Source organism: Panthera uncia, chromosome A2 (assembly GCF_023721935.1).
Source record: "Panthera uncia isolate 11264 chromosome A2, Puncia_PCG_1.0, whole genome shotgun sequence".
In the NCBI taxonomy this organism is placed as follows: Eukaryota; Metazoa; Chordata; class Mammalia; order Carnivora; family Felidae; genus Panthera; species Panthera uncia.
The window spans coordinates 157,103,274-157,123,707 of NC_064816.1; the positions used below are offsets into that span (position 1 = coordinate 157,103,274).

At 48.8% G+C, this 20,434-nt stretch overlaps 1 protein-coding gene across 1 annotated transcript; it reads right to left on the reverse strand.

The window, feature by feature from the left end:
- Positions 1-245: 245 nt before the first annotated feature.
- GBX1 (gastrulation brain homeobox 1) lies at positions 246-18,441 on the reverse strand. Its single transcript, XM_049642127.1, has 2 exons — positions 17,910-18,441; positions 246-1,564 (listed from the first exon to the last, which is right to left on the reverse strand). The coding sequence occupies exons 1-2, from the start codon at positions 18,439-18,441 to the stop codon at positions 1,011-1,013; spliced, it is 1,086 nt and encodes a 361-aa protein (XP_049498084.1). The 3' UTR covers positions 246-1,010.
- Between the last annotated feature and the right edge of the window lie 1,993 nt (positions 18,442-20,434).

Sequence of the window (20,434 nt, forward strand, 5' to 3'; positions counted from 1 at the left end):
GGGCGGCAGGGATGGACTAAGCTGCTGCGTCCTCTGCCCGGAAAAAGTAATGAGCTCGTGGATGGTAACGGTGCACCCCCCAAACTGCCCTGCCTAGTCACTGATGGGACTGCCAGCGTCTACCTAGTTGGGGCCTGGCCGTACGCCAGCTAAATAAACTAGGGTCATTTCCCCTCGTAACGCAGAAGGGAGTGGACCTTCTGTTCTCAAGTCTGCCAGCTCTTCCCAAGAGAAGAAAGCAGAGATGAAGAAGCTTGCCTGTTTAATGGGTAAAGAGAAAAGAAGTGTTGTGCTGGGAACGTGAGGCCTAGGTGCGGACTGCGGGAGGTACCGGGACGGGGAAGGACAGAAGTGAAGGTAGTTTACATGGGGGGAGATGGTGCGAGCCGAAGGTTTTCTAAGGAGGCCGGTGACAGTTTCATTCTGTTTCTTTGCGTGCCCTTGCGCTACAGACAGGCCAGACCGCGCCCACAAGGCAGTAAGAGGGAACTGAACTCTGGCTAATGATGACGGAACATCGAACTTTCCCAGTCTCTCTCAGGGGTGCAGACAGACAGACAGACAGAGGCAGATAGCTCCATATATACAAACTTTACAGAAAATAAATAAGGAGCTGTGATCAGCTTGGCTAGGCATCACCCTGGATTCTCTCCACCCCTGTGAGAAGTAATCCCAGGGCATTAGTGGGAAGCTTTCAGGCCCTTGGTGGGTGAGAACCCACCCCCTCCCCAGGAGTCCGTCTCCCCCCAACAACAGCTCCGCAGTGATGAGGACTCAAGCCCCGTTAGCTCTGAAGCCCCCGGTCTGAGGATCCCTGGAATAGGCTCAGGGCCAGGGGCCCAGGTCTCAGGTTGCCAGGAGAGCGTACCTAGCGCTAAGTTAGTTGCCGACGGAGCCCTCTCCCAGGGCAGCAACGTAGCAGCAGCCCCGCTGGTCCGCAGAACCCTAACCCAGTCTCAGAGCAGGCTCGGGGACAGATCGGCTGCCTTCCAGGATCCTTGGGAGCCCCGTCAGGGCCGGGCGCCCTGTTCCATTTGTTGGTGCTGGCTCCGTACAGCAAACCTGTTGACATGCACAGGTATGGGGACAACAATCTTGGGGTTTCTCACGGGCTCCCCGGAACGGCTGCTCACGTTGCCAGCTTTGATGCGCTTCCACTTGGCCCGCCGATTCTGAAACCAGATCTTGACCTGCACCTCGCTGAGCTTGAGGGCGTGGGCGATCTGGGAACGCTCTGTCAAGCTCAGGTATTTCTTGCAGTGGAACTCCTTCTCCAATTCCAAAAGCTGCTCACTGGTAAATGCCGTGCGGCGCCGTCGGCTTTTGCCCCCAGGAGCTGTCACTCCAGCTGCCACTGGTGCCCCCTCCTCAGCTCCAGTCCCCAGGCTTCCCTTTAGCTTCGGTTTAGGTCCCAGGAGAGCCCCGGGGCCCCCCGCAGAACTGTCCAGGAAACCGTCGTCCTCGCTGTCACCGCCTGAGCCCTCCTCCTCCTGTTCGCTGCCTGCCGGGTCTCCTGCTGGTGCCTCCAGCTTCTCCTCATCTGAGCTGTACACCTTCCCCTCTGCTGTGGGGAGCGAAAACCAACGGATGGGGAAGGAGCAGGCAAGGAAAAGGCAGACAGGTTGGAGGAGGCACATGGAACCAGGGCCGGGCACGGACAGGATGACGGCAGGAGGGCACGAGACATGGAAGGGGGGAGATGGGGAGGAGGGGAGACAAGGACGGCACATCCAGGACACGGGGTGGGGAAGAGGTTCAGGGAAGACAAAGAGATGGAAAGAGAGCTATTAACCAGCACAGATTTCACTACAGCAAAGTGGGGGGGAGGCAGTAAGTGCATATCAAAGGAATGTCATTCCCAGGACTGTGACCCAACTTTACCCCCCCCCCCCCCCACCTCTTTCTCCCTACCCACTACCTTCCCAGCTTTCTCCAAACCCAGACCAAGCACTTTCCACTCCTTCACCAGCCCTCCAGATCCAGACTGCACAGCCTCAGGTCCCAGAATGAAGCAGTGTGGGACCCGGCCTAGGAGCCTTTCCGTTACTATGGGCAGGAGGAAGCCGTGTAGAAGGATGTGCTTCTGCAGGATAGAGGGGGGACATCACACTGCTGGCCTTTGTTACTCTCCTAGGAATCCTCACCCACCCCAGTGCTAAACTCTGTTCTGTCTCCCTACCTTCCCTCTTCCCTAGATCTAGAATCTTAGAATCTCACTTCCAGACGGAAACCTAAGGGTCATCTGATTCCCCATCCCCACCGATCCCCAAATCTGGGCCCAAGAAATATTATCAAAGGATTTCCTTACCCCAAAGAGGTTTCCTTACCTCTACTTCTAATTCTTGACCAGATCATCCAGCCCAGAATGGGGAGCCCTCCCAGGGCCACCTTATCTGTGGCCAGATTTTTCTTCCAATCGCTTAGCCCTCTTAGTCCCCTTTTCACCCTTCCCCTACTCCTTAATTATAAAATGATATCTTCTCTTTCCCACCTTCCCTCTTTCCCAACCAAGGATGCTTGAGCAGCATAAACAGCTGCTTTCTGCTCAAGTTCAGAATCCTGAGGCCCCTGAGCTTGACGTCAGCTGGAGGAACTGGAGGGAATACGGGAGGAGACGAAGAAAGAGAAGTGCAACAGGGGAAAATACAGATAGGAAAACGGTAAAATAAATTTTGGCTCATTTAGTAGATCACTGATTATTTGTAATCAGCCATATGAAGCATTTCAAATCCGTGTGTAATTCTAATACTTAATCATTGGTTTTAATCCTGCCCACTGTTTTGTCAGAACTGCAAAGAACGCGTTACAAATATTTTCAGTAGTTGAGTTGTAAAACTGCCTTGTTTGCTGCCCAAAGGGCCAACAAGCAGTGAAACAAAAACTCAAAAGAAAGCCAACCAATAGGAAAGAGAACAAGAGTAAACTGAATAGTCAGCTTTTTACCATCCGGTTGATGTGTGAAGAGGGCAGGATTCTGTAGGTGCCGGAGTGCATCTATCTATAACCACCACGCATCACACGGACACGCAGAAGATCTGAGGTGGAAAATACGGCCCGAAGTAAAATAACTTCAGGGAGCGGTGAAATGCTTTAAAGGGGAAACGTGTGTGCACATGCCTACGGGGCTAGAACACCTTCCAGCACACCTCCCCACCTGCCTGTGCTCCAGAAGGAACTTCTCAGCGTCTCCAGGACCAGCCCAGTAACTTTCCCCTTCCCCATCCCCGGGGTTGTCCTTTCCCTTCCCTGACGCAATCAATCTACGCCTGTTTCTTTTCCTTGAGAACCATGTTTACACTCTCCTTAGAGGCCAGAATTGTCAGCCCACCTCCAGATTACCCACCACCGTCACAGTCAGCTGCTGCGCATCTCAAGGGCATTTTTATCCCCAGGCCCTGCCTTTTCTTCCTTTCGTGCTTCATTCTATCTGACTTCAAAACCCGTGTGGCATACCCTAGTTTAGGCTCACCCAGCCTTCCCATGTTCCTCCTGTTTGTTGCTTTTCATTAGCAAGGATGCTCTATTCTCTTTGGCAGCTGGTCTGAGCTTCTTAGCACCCGCTCCACGTGGTGTCTCGATATCCCTCCTCACGTCCTCCCCTCTCGGTCCACACTTTCTCCGGTCCCTCCTTCCTGGCCAAGTACGTTTTGTTTTCTGCAACGTCACATCCTTGGCTTCCTCCTTCGCGTCGCCAGTGGTTCCTCCTCACACTCCTTTCCGTTTCCACGCACCTCAAACTTAACATGTCCCAAACTGAACTCCTGACCTCTCCCCCAAACCAGCTCTTCACCATCTGCACCCATGTATTTCCCGGCTTGGTTAATGGTAGTTCGTCCTCCTTGTGGTTCAGATCAATCCTTCACTCCTCTCTCTCACAACCCATGCCCAATCCCAGAGCCTGCCCTTCTCACCACCTCCTCTGCGACCACTAATCCAAGTCAGCATCATGTCTTGCCCAGTACATCGACCTTTTCTCCAAACTGGTTTCCCTGCTTCTGCCTGCCCTGCCCTCCCCCTCCGCCAACTTATTCTTCTGTTTGGAATACTAGGCTCTTCATCTAGATTTTTGCGCTGGCTCATTTCCTGCCTCCTTCAAGTCCTTGCTTTACCAAGGAGATGTTCCCTGATCATCTTTTAAAAATGAAAACTCCCTAAACAAACAAACAAACAACTCCCAGTATTCCTATCTCCCTTTTCTGCTTTATTTGTTGCTATAGTACATGTCACCAATTTTATTTATTTTATTGACTGTCTTTTCCTATTAGAATATAAGCTTCATGAAGGTAGGGATTTTTAATACATTTTTTTCACTTCTGTATCTTCAGCATCTAGGAAATCAACTGCAGAGTAGGCACCTAATAAATATTTGTTGACTAAATAAAAACCTATTCCCAGCACTTTCTCCCTTCCTCCCTCTCTCCCACTTCTATTTATTTATTTATTTACTTATTTGTTTAATATTTCTTTTTGAGAGACACAGAGCTTGAGGAGGGGAGGGGCAGAGAGACAGAAGGAGACACAGAATCTGAAGAAGGCTCCAGGCTCTGAGCTGTCAGCACAGAGCCCGACACGGGGTTCGAACTCATGAACCACGAGATCATGACCTGAGCCGAAGTTGGACGCTTAACCGACTGAGCCACCCAGGCGCCCCTCTCTCTCCCACTTCTATCTCTGTTCTTCCTTTCCCAACCCTCTCCTAAAATATTCCCCACAACTCCACCCCATCCAGTCCCCAGAAGACATCCTCTCCATGAGTATGATTCTATCCACTTTTCAGTATGCCCTCTGATCTCACATTGGCTGGAGAGAAACCCATATGCAGTGGGAATCTATAGGGTCTTATGCTAAAAGAAAGGAGGGGAAACCCCTCATTACTATATACATCATTACCAAATACATGAAGATGAAGTAAACGTACATCATTACTAAATCCTTGAACTTGCAATTTTTAAAACATGGTTTGTAGTAAGTAATAACAAAAAGAATAAAAGCTTGTAAAAACGCAGCCCAACAATACAATATTTTAAACAGCTGCTAAAAAGGCAGAAACTGGATTTCAGGGCCTGAAGGGCGAAATCATTTAGCACAGCTCCAAGCACCCAGGGGGCGTCCCATAAATCTAAACTGATGGTGATTGAGACGAGGCTCCCAGCTTCCTTGATCTGGCAGGGCCCCCCTGAGATCATATCATCTATCCCTCTGTCTTCAGACAGATTCCATAAAACCAAGCCCACATAAGCAGGCCTCCCTCAGTGCTGCTTTTAAAGCCATACATGGGGCACAGGTTCACAACCTCTCTTGGTTACTCGATCCCGGCGGGATGCCGAGTGACAGGGGCCAGAGTTTCTCTCTGAGCCTTTATAATCATGACATTGAGGGCTCTGATAAGGAACTCTTGGAGGCAGGTGGGGGCGGGGCAATAGGAGAAAGCCACGGGAGGGGGAAATACAGCTTGACTCTCAAAGGAGAAGGTCTAGGGCAGTGAATAACACTGAGAAGTGAGAAAGAAAAGGTAAGGCCAAAGAAGGCAGAAAGAGGACTGGGACAAGAGAGAAGTGGGGTAGATGTAGTGGCAGGAGAACGAAATGATGAATCGGAGAAAGTCAAAGGGCTGGAAAGTTGAAAGGAGGGGTAGAAAATAGGGGGGGGGGAAGAGCAAAAAGCTTACAAAAACCACACCCCTGCCTTTCTCCCCCCAAACATTGCTGCATTTAGAGCAAAACAAAGCATTCTCACCCTGCCACATGTTCTTTGCTCCACTAAGAGCACTTCAAGAATCACTGCCCAAAGTGAAGGAGACACATTGAAAAGAATTGGGTGAGGCAAAAAGGGAGACCAACCCTTAACAATGTACCAATCCTGCGGCACCGAGGTGGCATCCGCTTCGTGAGTTCTGCTCAGGTCATGATTTCGTAGCTGTGGGACTGGGGCTCCACGCTGCACGTGAGCATGGGGCCTGCTTAAGGTTCTCTTGCTCGCTCTCTGCCCCTCCCCACCTGGTGTGCACGTGCACACTCTGTCAAAAACAAAACAATATAGTAATCCTGAAACAGCTTACTCTTTTCTAATGGATGAGCTACAAAATAAATGCAAGCTATTTTATTTTATCTGATTTGTAATGAATATTAATGGTAAATATAATCAAACAAAATAAAACAAACTGCATGTAGAAAAACGTGTTATTGACTAAAAACTGACAGAAGCAAATCTTTTTAATAAAATTGCTAATTGCAAAATTTGATTTAGAATAATTGGGCTTGGTAGATATAATGTCCATAAAAGTAAATTACTAATCGCAGATGCTATAACCGGTTGATATGAACAAAAAACTTGATCCATAAGACCTCACTGCAAATTTTACATGGGAAATAATGATTCCGATGAGAATAATTTCAGAAGAAAAAAGTTTTAATTGGAAACAATTTGACTATGTACATAGCTAGGCCAAACAGAAAGGTTCTGTTCTTTGCGTATGAAAGTGATGTTATTGGTGACGTAAGAGTATGCTGAGTTTTCAGCTTACTCCTTACGTGTAAGCCTAGGATCAGAAAGAAGTGTGGTGTCTATCCTATGAGTGTGGGGCAGATCAGTTACGAGGAAATATCTAGAGTTCTTACGAATTCTCATGGTGGATGTGATTATCCTAAGAACCAGAAATCAGAAGGTTTATGCCACAATTACTTGTCAAGTCCATGCCGAGAGCATACTTCCCACTCCAGAGAGCAGTATTCAGGCTCCAGGGACACATCTGCGTGGGGCCTTCCTTCCAAGAGGGCGCCAGAGGTACAGAAAAGCCCATCTTATGAGCGGGTCTGGTCAGGCTGGGGAAGAAATCAAGGGCCAAAGAACCCCCGGTAGATACTCTCCAGGAGAAAAAATAGCACCAGACTTGCACCATCTAGAGCTGTGGTCACCAAGAAGGGTGGGCTGGGCCTGGGTTGTGGTGCAGACAACCACCCAAGGAGTGGAAAACCACTTTAGACCCCAGCTGTGGGAACTCACAGAGCCCCTGTGCTGTCCCTCATCCATCCTGTTCTGTTTCACCTTCTATAAAATCAACAGCCTTTATTATTCACTGAAGAGAAGTCTCTCTCTCATGATACTCAGTTCTGACTTCCCTCTACTTTCAAAACAACTACCCTCACACACCCTGAACTACTGTCAGGGTAGTAAGTCTCCTCCTGAGTCAACTACTCAGCTTCCTGAATACAGAAACAATTTTGCGTGAGGTCAAAAGGTAGAAAGAAACTCAGGTCACCCCTCAAAAAAAGAGATATGTTTGCCACCATTCTCGTTTCCAAATCTTCATCATGATGTCCAGCACGGAATTATTTCTCTGTTCTTCGTGGAGACAGTACTTCCTCTCGTCATTTACGGCAATTAGCTCACTTTCAATTTATTTTTCACTCATCCCCTTTCATGCTACCACCCCTTCCTATCACTTTTGGTGCAATAAGGAAAATTCATTTTTACTTTCTGTCTCTCCACTCTCCCACGACCCTTCAGCACTCCTTACTCCAAATTGACTTGAGAGTTTTCTCTACACCACTGCCGTCCAGGACCCCTCCCACCTTCATGACGAGCTCAGGGCAATTTCCCCACCACTCCAAGCTCAGAGTTCCTCTCATGGCATACCAACACTGTCATTGCCAAGGGCACCCTTGTAAACGTTGATGTTCCAAAACATCTCCACGCTTACTATTTACCTTTAAGCAACTCGCTGAAATAGAGTAGACCTATTAGTAGCACTAATGGAAGGTTTGGCAACCTTGTTTCAGGTGGAAACACGGAGTTTCAGAAAGATTAAATGATTTTCCTAAGTCACTCGGCTAGAGATAGATTAATGTCTAGAACCTTGGGCTCCTAAATCTCCAACCAATGCTCCTTCTATCCTTTCCGGTAAAATATCTTCTTTTCCCTTCGCACTTGAAGTAAATGCCCAGACGCCTCATCAGATAACCTTCCCACCAAACCTGGTTTTAGTTAGGTCTCATTCCTTTCACTTATCACTCCAGAGCTCCAGCCTCATCATTAATATCTTCCCTTACCATGCTCAGAGAAGGCTCTTACACTTGCCATAAGAGAGGCCTCACTTACCAAATTTCACCTTTGTCCTTAATAGGCTATTTCTCCCATCATTCCCCAAGACAAAATTCCTACCAGATCTATTTTTTCTGTCCTTATTGTTTGTATGATGTAATCTTACCGGTCAGCATTCCTTTTATTTAGAAATGTATTCTTTCATTAAAAAATGTTTTAAATGTTTGTTTACTTTTGAGAGAGAGACAGAGAGACAGAGCACGAGCAGGGGAGGGGTAGAGAGAGAGGGAGACACAGAATCCAAAGCAGGCTCCAGGCTCCGAGCTGTCAGCACAGGGCCCGATGTGGGGCGGGGCTTGAACCCACGAGCTATAAGATCATGACCCAAGCCGAAGTCAGCCGCTTAACCAACTAAGCCACCCAGGCACCCCTGTATTTTTTCATTTAAAAAATAATATCGCCAAATTATGGAAACAGTTTTGTTTTACTATCCATTTCTTTTTCTAGCTTCTAGTTTACAAATATCTCCATCATCCCTCAAGTACAGCTCTTTCTTGTACAGGACTCAGCCTCACTGAGGAATAGACATTCTTCTACCGTGCCCATCTCTCCACCTCATTCATTACAGAGCTCTCTTCAGCGCTCCGCTCTCCCTGTCTCTTCCCTCACTCTTAGGAGTATTTATTGAGCCACGGAGAAGGCTTTCCTCCCTAGTACTGGAAGGGAGTTAAGGTAGATTCTTTCTTTTGGGTTGAGGTAGACATCTGTTTGGGATTTATTTTTGTCTGCTCAGCACCCGTCCCTCCCTCCCTCCCTTTGGGCACCGCTTTTCATCAACTACCCAGTACGGTGGCCTGTCCATCGCATTTCCCCGCCTTCACGGCCGTGCAGCACGTGGCCTGGATCTGACCAATCCTAACATCCCATCTCTCCCATCTGCCAGGAGACTGGCCTCCAGTGAATTGTGTGTGTGTTAGAATCCACTGGGGTCTCAAGCTAGGATTGTAAAAATTTAGAGCTGCTTATGCTCGTGCCCTTTCTCACCTCTCTTAAAGACGGAATGTGGCAAAGCCTCTTTCCCTCAGCCAAGTGAAAGGAAAAAAAAAGATCTAACAGATACTGTTTGCATTTTCGGATCCACTCAACGCCTATACTTAGAACCACGTGAATCCATAAATGCCCATTTTAGCTTAGAGTTGAGCTACTGTCACCTGCAACCCAAAGAGCTCTGACCGCACCCCGTGCTGTAAGTGCAAGTGACAATAATTGCATGACTCCGGGGAAGGTAAGCCTCTCCGCCTCACTCCACAGCAATCCCATCCAAAACAGTGTTTCCGCATTACCTGAAATTATTCATGATAACGCCACCTAATATTCCACCAGTTTGAAATTCATCTGGACTTTAAAAAATCTCCTTAATCCATCTGAGTGTGAATTACTTTAATCCAATAGCTTTGCTCTTAACGTCAAGGCGAGATCAGACATATGAGGGAATAGGAATTCGGGTGAGGAAAGAAGGAGAGGTGTTTTTTAATATACACACAATGTAAAGAAAAGAACAGGCTCCGGTGGGACACGGAAGGAAGGTGTTGGGTAGTCTTGGCTTCTACAGAGAATGCCGAAATGTGAGACAGAGAAATCAAAGGAGGGGGAAAGAGCCAAAGGAAAAAATGGGACATCTACCCTCATCAGCTGCATACCTTGGTTCTCTCCCGGCATTCACTTCTCAGGATACGGTGCTATTTCTAGCATTACTTCCAGACTTATTTCTCCCTATCAGCACAAAGGGTGTCACCTATCCTATGCGGTTCTAGTAAAGAAGTCTTCCACAACTTAATTCCCAGGTAGGCTCCCCATCCGTTTCCAGTACACGGACGACACCAGGAATTTCTTGCGCACCTATTACTTGAGGATGCCGAACAACATCTTCTCATCTAATCCTTAACTCTGTGAGGTAAGTATCGTTGCCCCGTTTTGCTGGTGAGGAAACTGGGACTGAGTATGCTGCTGTTAATATCTGTCTCGCGAAGAAAGGGTAGCACCGAGATCTGTATCCAAAGCCCAAGCTCGTCCCGCCGTGCAGCACCACATCTCTTTGTGAACACTGGGTTGCCGTGGCACCCTATCACAAATACTGTACCAGATGAAGACGTAACGGAGAAGGCCAGGAACGGGCTCCACCACGCGGCTTCTCTTTTTCTCACTCCCTCACGGGCACTCCTTCCTTCCTCACCAGGTAAAGTCAGGCACAACTGATCCCCAATTTTTTAAAGTTTTGTTGTTGTTGCTGTGTATTTATTAACTTATTTAGAGAGGGAAGGAGGAAGGGGGAGAGAGAGCGTGAGAGAATGAGAACAAGAACGGGGAAGGGACAGAGGAAGAGAGAGAATCTTAAGCGGGCTCCAAACCCAGCACAGAGCCAGATGCTTGGTCTCACAATCGTGAGATCGTGGTCTGAGCCGAAATCAAGACTCAGACGCTTAACCGACTAAGCCACCCAGGGGCTCCCATCCCAAATTTTTTTTGGCCTTGATAAGATCACTCACCTTCATCAGACGTTTCTCTCTCTGACAACCGTACACAGCCATAGCTCTGATAACACCTCCCCAATCCCAGAAGACAAGACCTCCACTATCGTCAAGCCCAGCCCCGACTTCGCCTCAAGATGTACATATCCCAGCCTGCCTCCTTTTCAGTGGCCACGACAATTCAGCACTGAGAGGTACAGAATTTCCCCCAACCTTTGCTCAGGATGCCTTTTTCCCCCCAAAGGAAACAATTAATTAATAAAGGTATCCTTACAGATAAAACGATTGTAGAGCCGGAAGTGACCTTGGAGATCATCTAACTCAAACCCCTAATGGTACTGATGAGGAAGTTAAGACATAGACGGGTGTGACTTGGCCGGGATCCCTCAGTCACACGTTTCTAGTATCTACGCATAACGTGTAGAAGGGCTGCCACCAAATCCAGCACAAAGTGCTTCTTACCTTCACTCTCAGGATAATTTCGTCTTCCTCCCTCCTTCTAGTACACTTCCGCACTATACTTCTCTTCCCGTTGCTTCCAATACACACTTCCATTTTCTCCATTGCTTCCATTGTAATTCCATTTCCTCCGTAATCCAGCAAGAAATCCATCTCCCCTCACCCCCAGTTCAGAAGCATTTTTTTCTGCTTCTCCCATGCTCATTTTTCACACAGTGCTCTTCCCTCCTCATAACCCTAGTCTCTCTGAGTCCCTGCAGCCCCCTTGCTTCTAATACAGATTTCTCATGTCATCACTTGAAGGTTATTCCTTTCCCTTCCACAATGGGAAGGGAATGAAGACATTGCTTCACAACTAGCTGTAGTCCTGTGTTGCCTCTTGCTACCACAACTCAGTTCAACTTGTGTAAGTCCGCTGTTCCATCACACCAAATTCAAGCATCTCTTCTCCCCACACTCTTTCTCCCAATTAACACATCGGTGTTTCTAAGCTGACAACTTTCTCCCGGCACGACCGTATTGCCAACGAAAAACCCAAGCCTTTTCTCCATCACTCCCACACCCAGACCTCTTGCCTCATCATCACTACCACTGTAGCCATGAGCACCACCACCTGCACAGACAGTGCCATGCTTTCCATCGGTTCGGGGTTTCTTCTCTCCTACCCCAGCGTGGGGCATTTTCCTATTCCCTCTAGATAAAAATCCTCTCCCACCAACCCCTTTCCCTGCCATCGGTCCTCCTTAAGTTTCTCTTGTTGCACATCTGCTCCATCATGCTCGTTTCCCTTTCCCAATTCCCAGCTTCGGTTGAGGCAAAGCTCCTTCTTTCCTCATTACTTTCAAGGCAAAATTCTTGCCTATAGCTTCCCATCGTGACATTACTCTCAATGCAAAGCACTTCGTTCATCATGTCATGTCCCTCCTTTCCAATTAAAATATTTCCCCTTCATTATTCCAATTACTTCCTCACTCCCATTATTCCCAGTATAGACTATTTATGCCCATCATTCTGAGTATAAGAATTACCCTCCTAATCAACTAAATATATATCTCCATATTTACATATGCCACCGCAGAGATCCCCCTTCTCTATTCCAACCCTCCCAAGTGTTACTTTCACAACGGTATAAGGCACCTCAAGATCCCATTCTAATCCTCCTGATACAATTTTCCTCTTGTCATTTCTAAGATCTCTGTCCCCCAACTAGGGGTTCTTAACACTGTTTGTGCCATGAACTCCTTGGCAGTCTGATACAACCTGTGAATCCCTTCTCAGAATAATGTTTTTTAGGTGTATAACATAAAACACATAGGATTACATGAGAAGCCAACTATATAAAAATGCAGTTTTCAGATATTTAAAAATGCATTTGTGTTATAATCATATACGCTTGTTAATTCTTTGAACAAGATGCCTCCAAAGACTATATAAACTTATAAGAAAGCATCTGTAATTTCTATTGATGACAAAAATCTCAGTTACTGCTGAAACTACTATCGTTTCTGGCCTACACTCGTAATTAAAGAAAATGCCAACTTTTAGTTAGGAATAAAGTAAAAATAAAGATGTAATTTTTCCCCTACTAATAATTAACAGATCCCTTTACAAGGGGCCCATGAAACACACTGAAGCTAGAAAAACAAGCTTTTATTCTATGGAATTGACAGAGACATTAAAACTAATCTGGGGGCGCCTGTGTGGCTCAGTCGGTTGAGCGTCCGACTTCGGCTGAGGTCATGGTCTCACGGTCCGCGAGTTCTAGCCCCGCGTCAGGCTCTGTGCTGGCAGCTCGGAGCCTGGAGCCTGCTTCCGATTCCGTGTCTCCCCTCTCTCTGCCCCTCCCCCACTCATGCTCTGTCTCAGAAATAAATGATTAAAAAAAATTTTTTTTAAATAATCTAAATCAAAACTTTTATGCTTCAGATGAGGAAACTTAAGCCTAGAGAAGTTATAAGACTTGACTCTCCCATAGGGTCCTGAATATACTAAGCCCATAATAAACACACAATAAATGTTCCCTGAATTGAAGGGAGCAACTTGCCAAAGCTGCACAACTAATAAGTGACGAAGCTGAGACCTGAGTGCATGTGTCATGACTCCTAAATAAATGACCCTTCGAATCACATTAAGTTAATGCAACACTTGCCTTTCTATAAATGTCAGCGGAGCAAACACTCTGTGTGCTCAACATTTCTGGGAAAACATGCGTCTCCATTGCTTCCAAGAAAAATTTCCCTCCTAATTGTAACAGAAGTCTCTGATTCCATATCACATTATCATTTCCTGTTTTTCTCTCATGAGTAAATACATCTTGACAGTCATAATGGGCACCTATTCAAAAATTGATGGTCACCTAAAATGTTCTCTAGCTACAACTGGGTGCTTAGCTCATAGCAATCAGCCCTCAAATATCATGCTCCTAGAAAGTTTCCCTAGTCTCCTTGCATGGTTTCTGTCATTATTGCCAATCTCTATTCAGAAATCAGCAAATTTTTAATTTAGTTTTTAAAAATAACGTTCACTACACTGTCATCTCCCAGTTGGTCCCAGCATATTCTTCTTCCTGTATCATCTCAGTGTTTTCTTCTCAAATGTTTTCTTCTCTTCACCATGCTCCATACTGGCATTATCTTCCATGGGAATCTCTCACTATATGTTTATCATCCATCCAATGATTATATATGGACTCTCTGCCATCCCTCACTTCTTAAGTCTTTGTTTTCAAGCAATCCAATTCCTTTCTCCCTGAATCATTGCTGTAAGCACCCCCAATTTAAAGTTTTCTTCTGTGTTTCTACCAACGGACAGCTCTTTCCATCATTCCCCCGGCACACAGCATCACCTTCACCCATCGTTTCTGTGACGCGTATTTGCACCACGTCTGCAAGTCAGCTGGGACCTACTCTCGGTCAGAGCTCACGTGCACCTTCACATACAACAGGATCACCGCTGCCCAACCCACTCCCTTTTCCCCTTTGACGGTTTACTTACTTAGAGTTTGCTACTCTCTTTTCTGCGTTATTCCTAACACGGAGAAGACTTCACTATCCACCCCAATTCAAAGCTCCATGCCCCCATCACTTTCACATGACTCTGTTCTTACGACTTTTAGATCAGTTATGTTGAGTAAAAGTCACCACTGCCCACATGAGGCTACTGACCACTTGAAACACGGCTGATGGAACTGAGACGTGCTGGGAGTATAACATACACACTGGAGACTGAAGGCAATATGGAAAGAGGATATAAAATATCTCATTAAATATTTTTATATCGATTAATGCTGAAGTAGTATCAGACATATTGGGTTTGATGAAATATGTTATTACAATTAATTTCATCTGTTTATTTCTACCTTTTTAATATGGCTAATGATTTTTTAATTATATAAATGGCTTGCTATTCTGGGCTCTTCTGTTGATTCATACTTTTAAATCTTCTCCAGGAATCCAAATTCTCTCCTTTTAGCACTTCCACCAAGATACCTTCCCCAATTATCCTCACTGTTGCCCACACTCTAAACCCAGAATTATTTTTAATCTACCATTCTCAATACCTTTTCTACCCATTATTTCTGAACACCGTGTTGTGGTTTTTTTTTTTTTTTTTTTTTGCCTGCTAATAGAGCTTCTACCCCTGCACGCAAATCGTAATAAAGTTCTCTTTTCTTCATCATCAATTGTAGTAAGGTGGTGTCTCTCTTGAAGCAAAATTTACAAAAAAAAAATAGTAATTCCCAAGAAAAAGAACTTCACTCATCATTCTCCAAACTGGCCTACCTTCACTATAATTTCACTTAACAGGGCTAGTAACTGTAAAATGCTAAACAAATGGAAATTAATTTCAGAGCAATGTTACCCATTCACACTAGGAGAGCAATTCCTCCTCTCTCATTTTAAAGGCAGCATTCTTTCTCCAAAACTCTTCTAATGTTGAGGTTTCAATCCCATTATTCAAGCAAAAACTCTCTTATTTCATACTAAATATTCTAATACAATTCCCCAAATATCCGTTTTCCCATTTTCAGCAAGGGCCATGTGTCATCACTCCCCACACTGATTCTACGTTTAACATTTCTGGAATCTCCTTTTCTTTTCTCAACTACTTAAGGAGAAAAATGAGGGCTGGCCAGGGGGATGTGAGTGGCCTGGTGAGTGATAGGAGGTGGCAGTCACAGATAAAGATCTCAGTCTCTATCCTCTGAAATCTCTCCTTATTGCTCTGCCCCACAAGCCCCACTATAAACCCTTTATGTGTACCTCTTCCCAATATGACTGATTACCTTCACTCTAGCACCTCTCTGAATTCTTCCTCTGTAGGGTCTCCTTCTCATCATTCTTAGCCAAAAAAAAAAAAAGTCTTTTTTATTAAAAAAAATTTTTTTTAAGTTTATTTATTTTTGACAGAGACAGAGTGTGAGCAAGAGCTGGGGAGGGGCAGAGAGAGGGAGACACAGAATCCGAAACAGGCTCCAGGCCCTGAGCTGTCAGCACAGAGCCTGACACGGGGCTCGAACCCACCAACCATGAGATCATGACCTGGGCCGAAGTCGGACACTCAACCGACTGAGCCACCCAGGCGCCCCTCCCCCCCCCAAAAAAAATTGTCTTTACTCAAAGAACAAGTGTCTTTTTATTGCTTCCAACATTTTCCTCAGATGATGATCTCTCCTTGATCATTCTCTACGTATAAATTCCAGTTTACCATCACTCCCAATATTGAAAAACCTTTTTAAAAAATTACTCCTGGTGTTGACACTTTTCCCCATTTCCTACTAGAACATTTATTTAGTTTGCTCCCAAACCTCTCAAAACAGAACTCTTTCACACACACACACACACACACACACACACACACACACACACACACACTACACTTCTGGTCCAGAGACTCTGTTCAGTATTCTTACAGCCCAGGCTAGAAATCCCTTGTAACTATCTCTTCCAACAGACAGACCTCTTCTGTCTCTTTTCCCTTTGGATAATCTGGGGACACAGCACATTTGTTGGTCCTTCCTTTCCTCTATTCCTCTTTCCTCAATATTTCTTTTCAGTTCTTTTCCTCTGCGTACTCCTCTCATTTCCTCACTCACTGTCTGCTTTTACAGCAAATATTCTATCTGCTTCAGAAAAGAGCCTCCATTCCATAAATGGGTGAAAATAACCGAGGGGACCTGAAAGAGTAGGACGAGTCTTCCCAGGGCTTAGGCAGATTCCTCCCTCAGTTCCCCTTCCCCGGGCTGCCTCCCTTTCTCCTCTCCCTCAGCTCACCTCTTCCTCAGGTATCTGCTTATTCTTCTAGCTCCTATTGCCCCCAAAGCCATCCCTCTGATGGCCTGCCTTGCTCCTTTCTACCTTAGGACTATCCTATTCTGAAAATCCTCCTGATTCATTCTTCTTCCGAATGGCGTCCTGCCAGCTACTTTTCCCCTCCCCTCTGGGCCCTTTAATTTTGTGGACATTTCCTCCCACCATCCAAGTGCTGCTCTATCATTTCCTTTTGATCCTCCTTAGAAGATGCTGCTCAGACTTCAGCCACTGGACACCGCCCCCCCCCCACCAGCCCAACCAGGTACAAAAACAACAACTGGATCCCCAAAGCCAAAATGCCCAGGGGTCAAGGGGAAAAGAAGAGGAAGACAAGCCCTGTAGCAGCGCTTGGAGTCTGGAAGGATGACGAGACCTTTGGACCATTTCAAGGAAGAGCCTAGAAACCTATCACCGGGAATTGTCTTCTCCTGGCAAAGGACAAAAGGACTCTTGGATCTCCTTCTTGCGTCTGCTAGAGTCAGCCTCCAGGCCTCCTGAGGTCACTTTCTCCCGCCAAGCTGATGTGATGAATGGTTAAGCATAGGCGGATCCATCCTCATGCTAAAGAAGTTTAAGCTTCAGGAACCCCACACCTGCATGCAGCCCCTCTTTTTCTTAAATAGAGTCCACTAAATCATATAAGCTTTGGATCTCCTCACACCTGGATTTGCCCCTGGATAGGGGAAAGCTTTACTGGCTTCTAGGGGTTAAGGACTGACCAGGGAGGTCAGGAGGGCTCAGAGTAGTTTCATTCTAAACCGGGTTCAGCTTAATACGCCCTGCCTCCGTTGAGAGGGCATCTTCCCATGGAGGATCCAGGGTTCCTGAATTATCTCTTAGCTGAATCTCACTGGTTCCAGAATCTTAGCTAGATTCTTGACTCCAGGCATTTGTGCCACACCCAACCCAGCCCAGCCTTTAGCCTCTCTCTTGACCTCCCAGTCAGTACTGGTCAAGCAGGTGCTAGGCCCGTTACTCAGTTCTTCAAGGCTTATCTCTAAATCTGCCAATTCAGAAGTGACCTCTACTACTAAGGCTAAACCGGGTCACCAAAGTGGTCACCACTGCTTTAAGACTCTCCCTTTGCCCCTGCAATCACAGAGCCCATTTGGGGTCAACACAGAAGCCAGAATCGCCTTCCCCTTACTGAACTGACAGCTGTCCCAATGTACCCTCACCCTGGGGTCTTGCTAGTGTCCCCAGGAATCCCACAGTTGCAGCTTCTCTATCCTCTGCGGAGAAGAAAAATGAAGGGATTCTTAAAAAGAGACATGGGAGCCAAGGCGTGAGGAGTAGAGTGCTGGGAGAAAAGGCACTAATTTGGAAGGGAGTACTGGGAAGTCTTTGGTGAGGCTTCAGGCACTCTGGAAGACAGAGCAGGGCAGCGGTTCTGGGCTCTAGAGGTGCCGTGTTTGGAAGAGAACTGGAGGTGGTTCTGCAGAACCCAGCATCTGGGGGTCTGGGATTCCAGGGCTCCAGGCAGGTGCTGAGATTCTGAGCCGGCTGCTGTCTGGGATTTCCAAGTGAACGAGCCTCCCGCCCGGCGCCCTGGTCGGGCCCCAGCACTTACCCGGCAGACTTGGGAAAGTCTCTGAGAAGTGCGGAGGCGGGGGCGGTGGGGGCTCTGCCACTTTCTCCCGGGCGGGCATCAGCTCCTCGGCTTCCAGCCCACCCTCGGGGCGTCGGCCACCCGGCTCGGGGTTGTTTCGGGCGGCAGTGGCGGCGGCGGCGGCGGCGGCGAGCTCCTGGGGCCCGTAGAAGGCGTCGGGCGGCTCCGCGAAGCTGGGCAGCGCGGTGGTCAGCGCCACCATCGAGGGCACGGCCTGGCCCAGTCCCGCGCAGAACGTGTTGGTAAGGCGGCCGGCAAAGGAGGCTAGTGGGGCGAGAGGCGGGAGGCCGGCAGGCAGCGGCGCAGGGGCCAGCGCCTGCGGCAGCACCAGCGGCCGGTAGGGCATGAACATGGGATAGCCGGTGTAGAGCAAGTGGCCGGAGCGAGGCGGCGGTGGCCCGATCAGGGAGTCAATGGAGAAGGCAGTGCCCGGGCCCCCGCCGCTGCCCCCGCCGCTGCCCCCGGGGGCACCCCCGCCTCCGGCTCTCTGCATCGTGCCCGGAGCTACGGCCGCCCCGGGGCGCTCCCCTCCGGGCGCCGCCGTGCGCCCCGCGGCTCGGGCGCCCCGCGCGGACACGCAGGGCTCGCTCCCAGGCTCCCGGGCCGAGGTGGCTGCGGGGCGCGGGCTCGGCGCAGTGTGGCTCCGGCGCCGCGCTCCCTCGCTCTCATAAGGAGGGAGGGGGCGGGCGAGCGGGCGGGCTGGGGGTGTCGCCCTCCGGACTCATCCATCTTCCTCAAATTACGCTTCACTTCCTCCCTCCGCCCGCCGCCGCCGCGCCCGGCTCCGCTCCCTCCGCAGAGCCCGTTCCCAGCGGCCCGGCCGGCCGGCCGGCCCGGGACCCCGCCCGCCCCCCGCGGCCCAACCAACTATTATTAATGGAGATTGATGAGGCCGGACACGCCGCTTTGTGAAAGTTTGCGGCCGACGAGAAGGCGGCGGCAGCTGCTGGGTCGGTGCCCCTCCCTCCACCCAACCCGTCCCCCCCCCCCCCCCCCCCCCCCCGCCCTGGGCGGGGACGCGGTGAGGGACGCCCGGCAAGGAGGGCACACCGCGAGGGGCGGGAGGGCGGCGGGGCCGGACCACAAAGCCCCAGGCCCCGGCCGCCGCCCGCCGCAGGACCCTGGGCCAGTCCCCGGAGCGCCTCCCGGGCCGCCCCAAGAGCAAGCCCCTGCGACGCGGGCGGGACTGGACCGCGGCGCCCCCTCGGGCGGCGAGGCGGGGACGGCAGGGGGCGCGCTCTGCCGCCGGGCGCCGCAGCTCAGGGTCCTCGTGTAGGGGCCCCTTTCCCCCTCGGTACTTCTTCCCAGCCCCGTTCCCCTCTCCCCGGGTCTCTGTTCTCTCGACAGTGGCTCTTCCCCTTCGTCCTCACTCCCTCCTCCGTGGCGGACTACCTCAGTTCCTCACTGTAGCCTCTGTAGGTAATTTCCTCGAGTGCCCACACTATGCCAAGTACTTACCATTCCTCTCACCTCTCCCCCTTCCCTTACGTGCTCTTCCTTCCTCCCACTCTTCCCTTTCCTGCCTTCCTTTCTATCCCTATTCCTGCCTGATTATTCCTATTTCTCATTCCCCATCCCAGTTGTTATTCTATATTTTCTCATTTCTCACCTCTATCTGTATCTCTTGTCTGTCTGTCCGTCTATCTCTGTCTCCCTCCCTCCCTCTCTCTCTCTCCCTCCCTCTCTCCTGCTATTAATTTCCCTGATTGGCTCCCTGGCTCCAGCACCGCTGATGAGCCCTATTCATTCCTGGGCCTGACACTCTCGACCTGCCCTAGCTGATTGCTGGGGGCTGGCCCCAGGAGCGCTGATGAGCCCCAAGGGTCAGCAGCGCTAATTATTCGCTAATTGCAGATGACTCTACTCACCTCCCCCATTCTCAGACACAGAAATGGTAGCGTCTTTTGCCGCCCCCACCCCCAATTCCCAGCAGCTAGTTGTCAATCTAGAGGCAAAAGTCATGGGCATTTTTGCTTGATAGGAGCCTCAGGTCAATGGGCACGAAAGACTTAAGACAGGCAAGTCAACAGAAGAGTGACCCGAGCTTCAGGATACAGAGCAAGCCTACCTCGCTAAAATGAGGGTCACCTGGTCACTGGGAAACTGTTGGGGGGGGGGGCAGGGAGAGTCAAGCTAGTTAAAATTAATAGCAAAGCCAGGCCAGTTTAGGAAGATGCAGTCTAGATAGGGGAAGTTACTTGGCTCAGGTAAGCGTTTCTGAGCCAAGGCAGAGCAGGCAAGGGGAGAACTCTGGATCTCAGTGACACTTGTTCAAATCAGGAGTGTCGTGGTGACCTAGTGAACACCACTGATGTCAGACTGAGGTATTAAAAAACAGTACCCTGAAAGACACCGTCACCAGAGTGGGACAGAAAAGGGGGGGGCAACCAAGAAGGGCGCTTTCTTTGGTTATGCTTGATTGACAACTCATCAGAGTGGAAAAGGGAGAAGAGTGCGGTTTCCACGCGGTCCTGATCTATCTCGGG

Coding starts and splice junctions, on each gene's coding strand:
- GBX1 (XM_049642127.1), bottom strand. CDS start 18,441: ATGCAGAGAGCCGGAGGCGGGGGTGCCCCCGGGGGCAGCGGCGGGGGC. Junction 1,565..17,909: donor GACTTTCCCAAGTCTGCCGG/GTAAGTGCTGGG, acceptor CGCTCCCCACAG/CAGAGGGGAAGGTGTACAGC.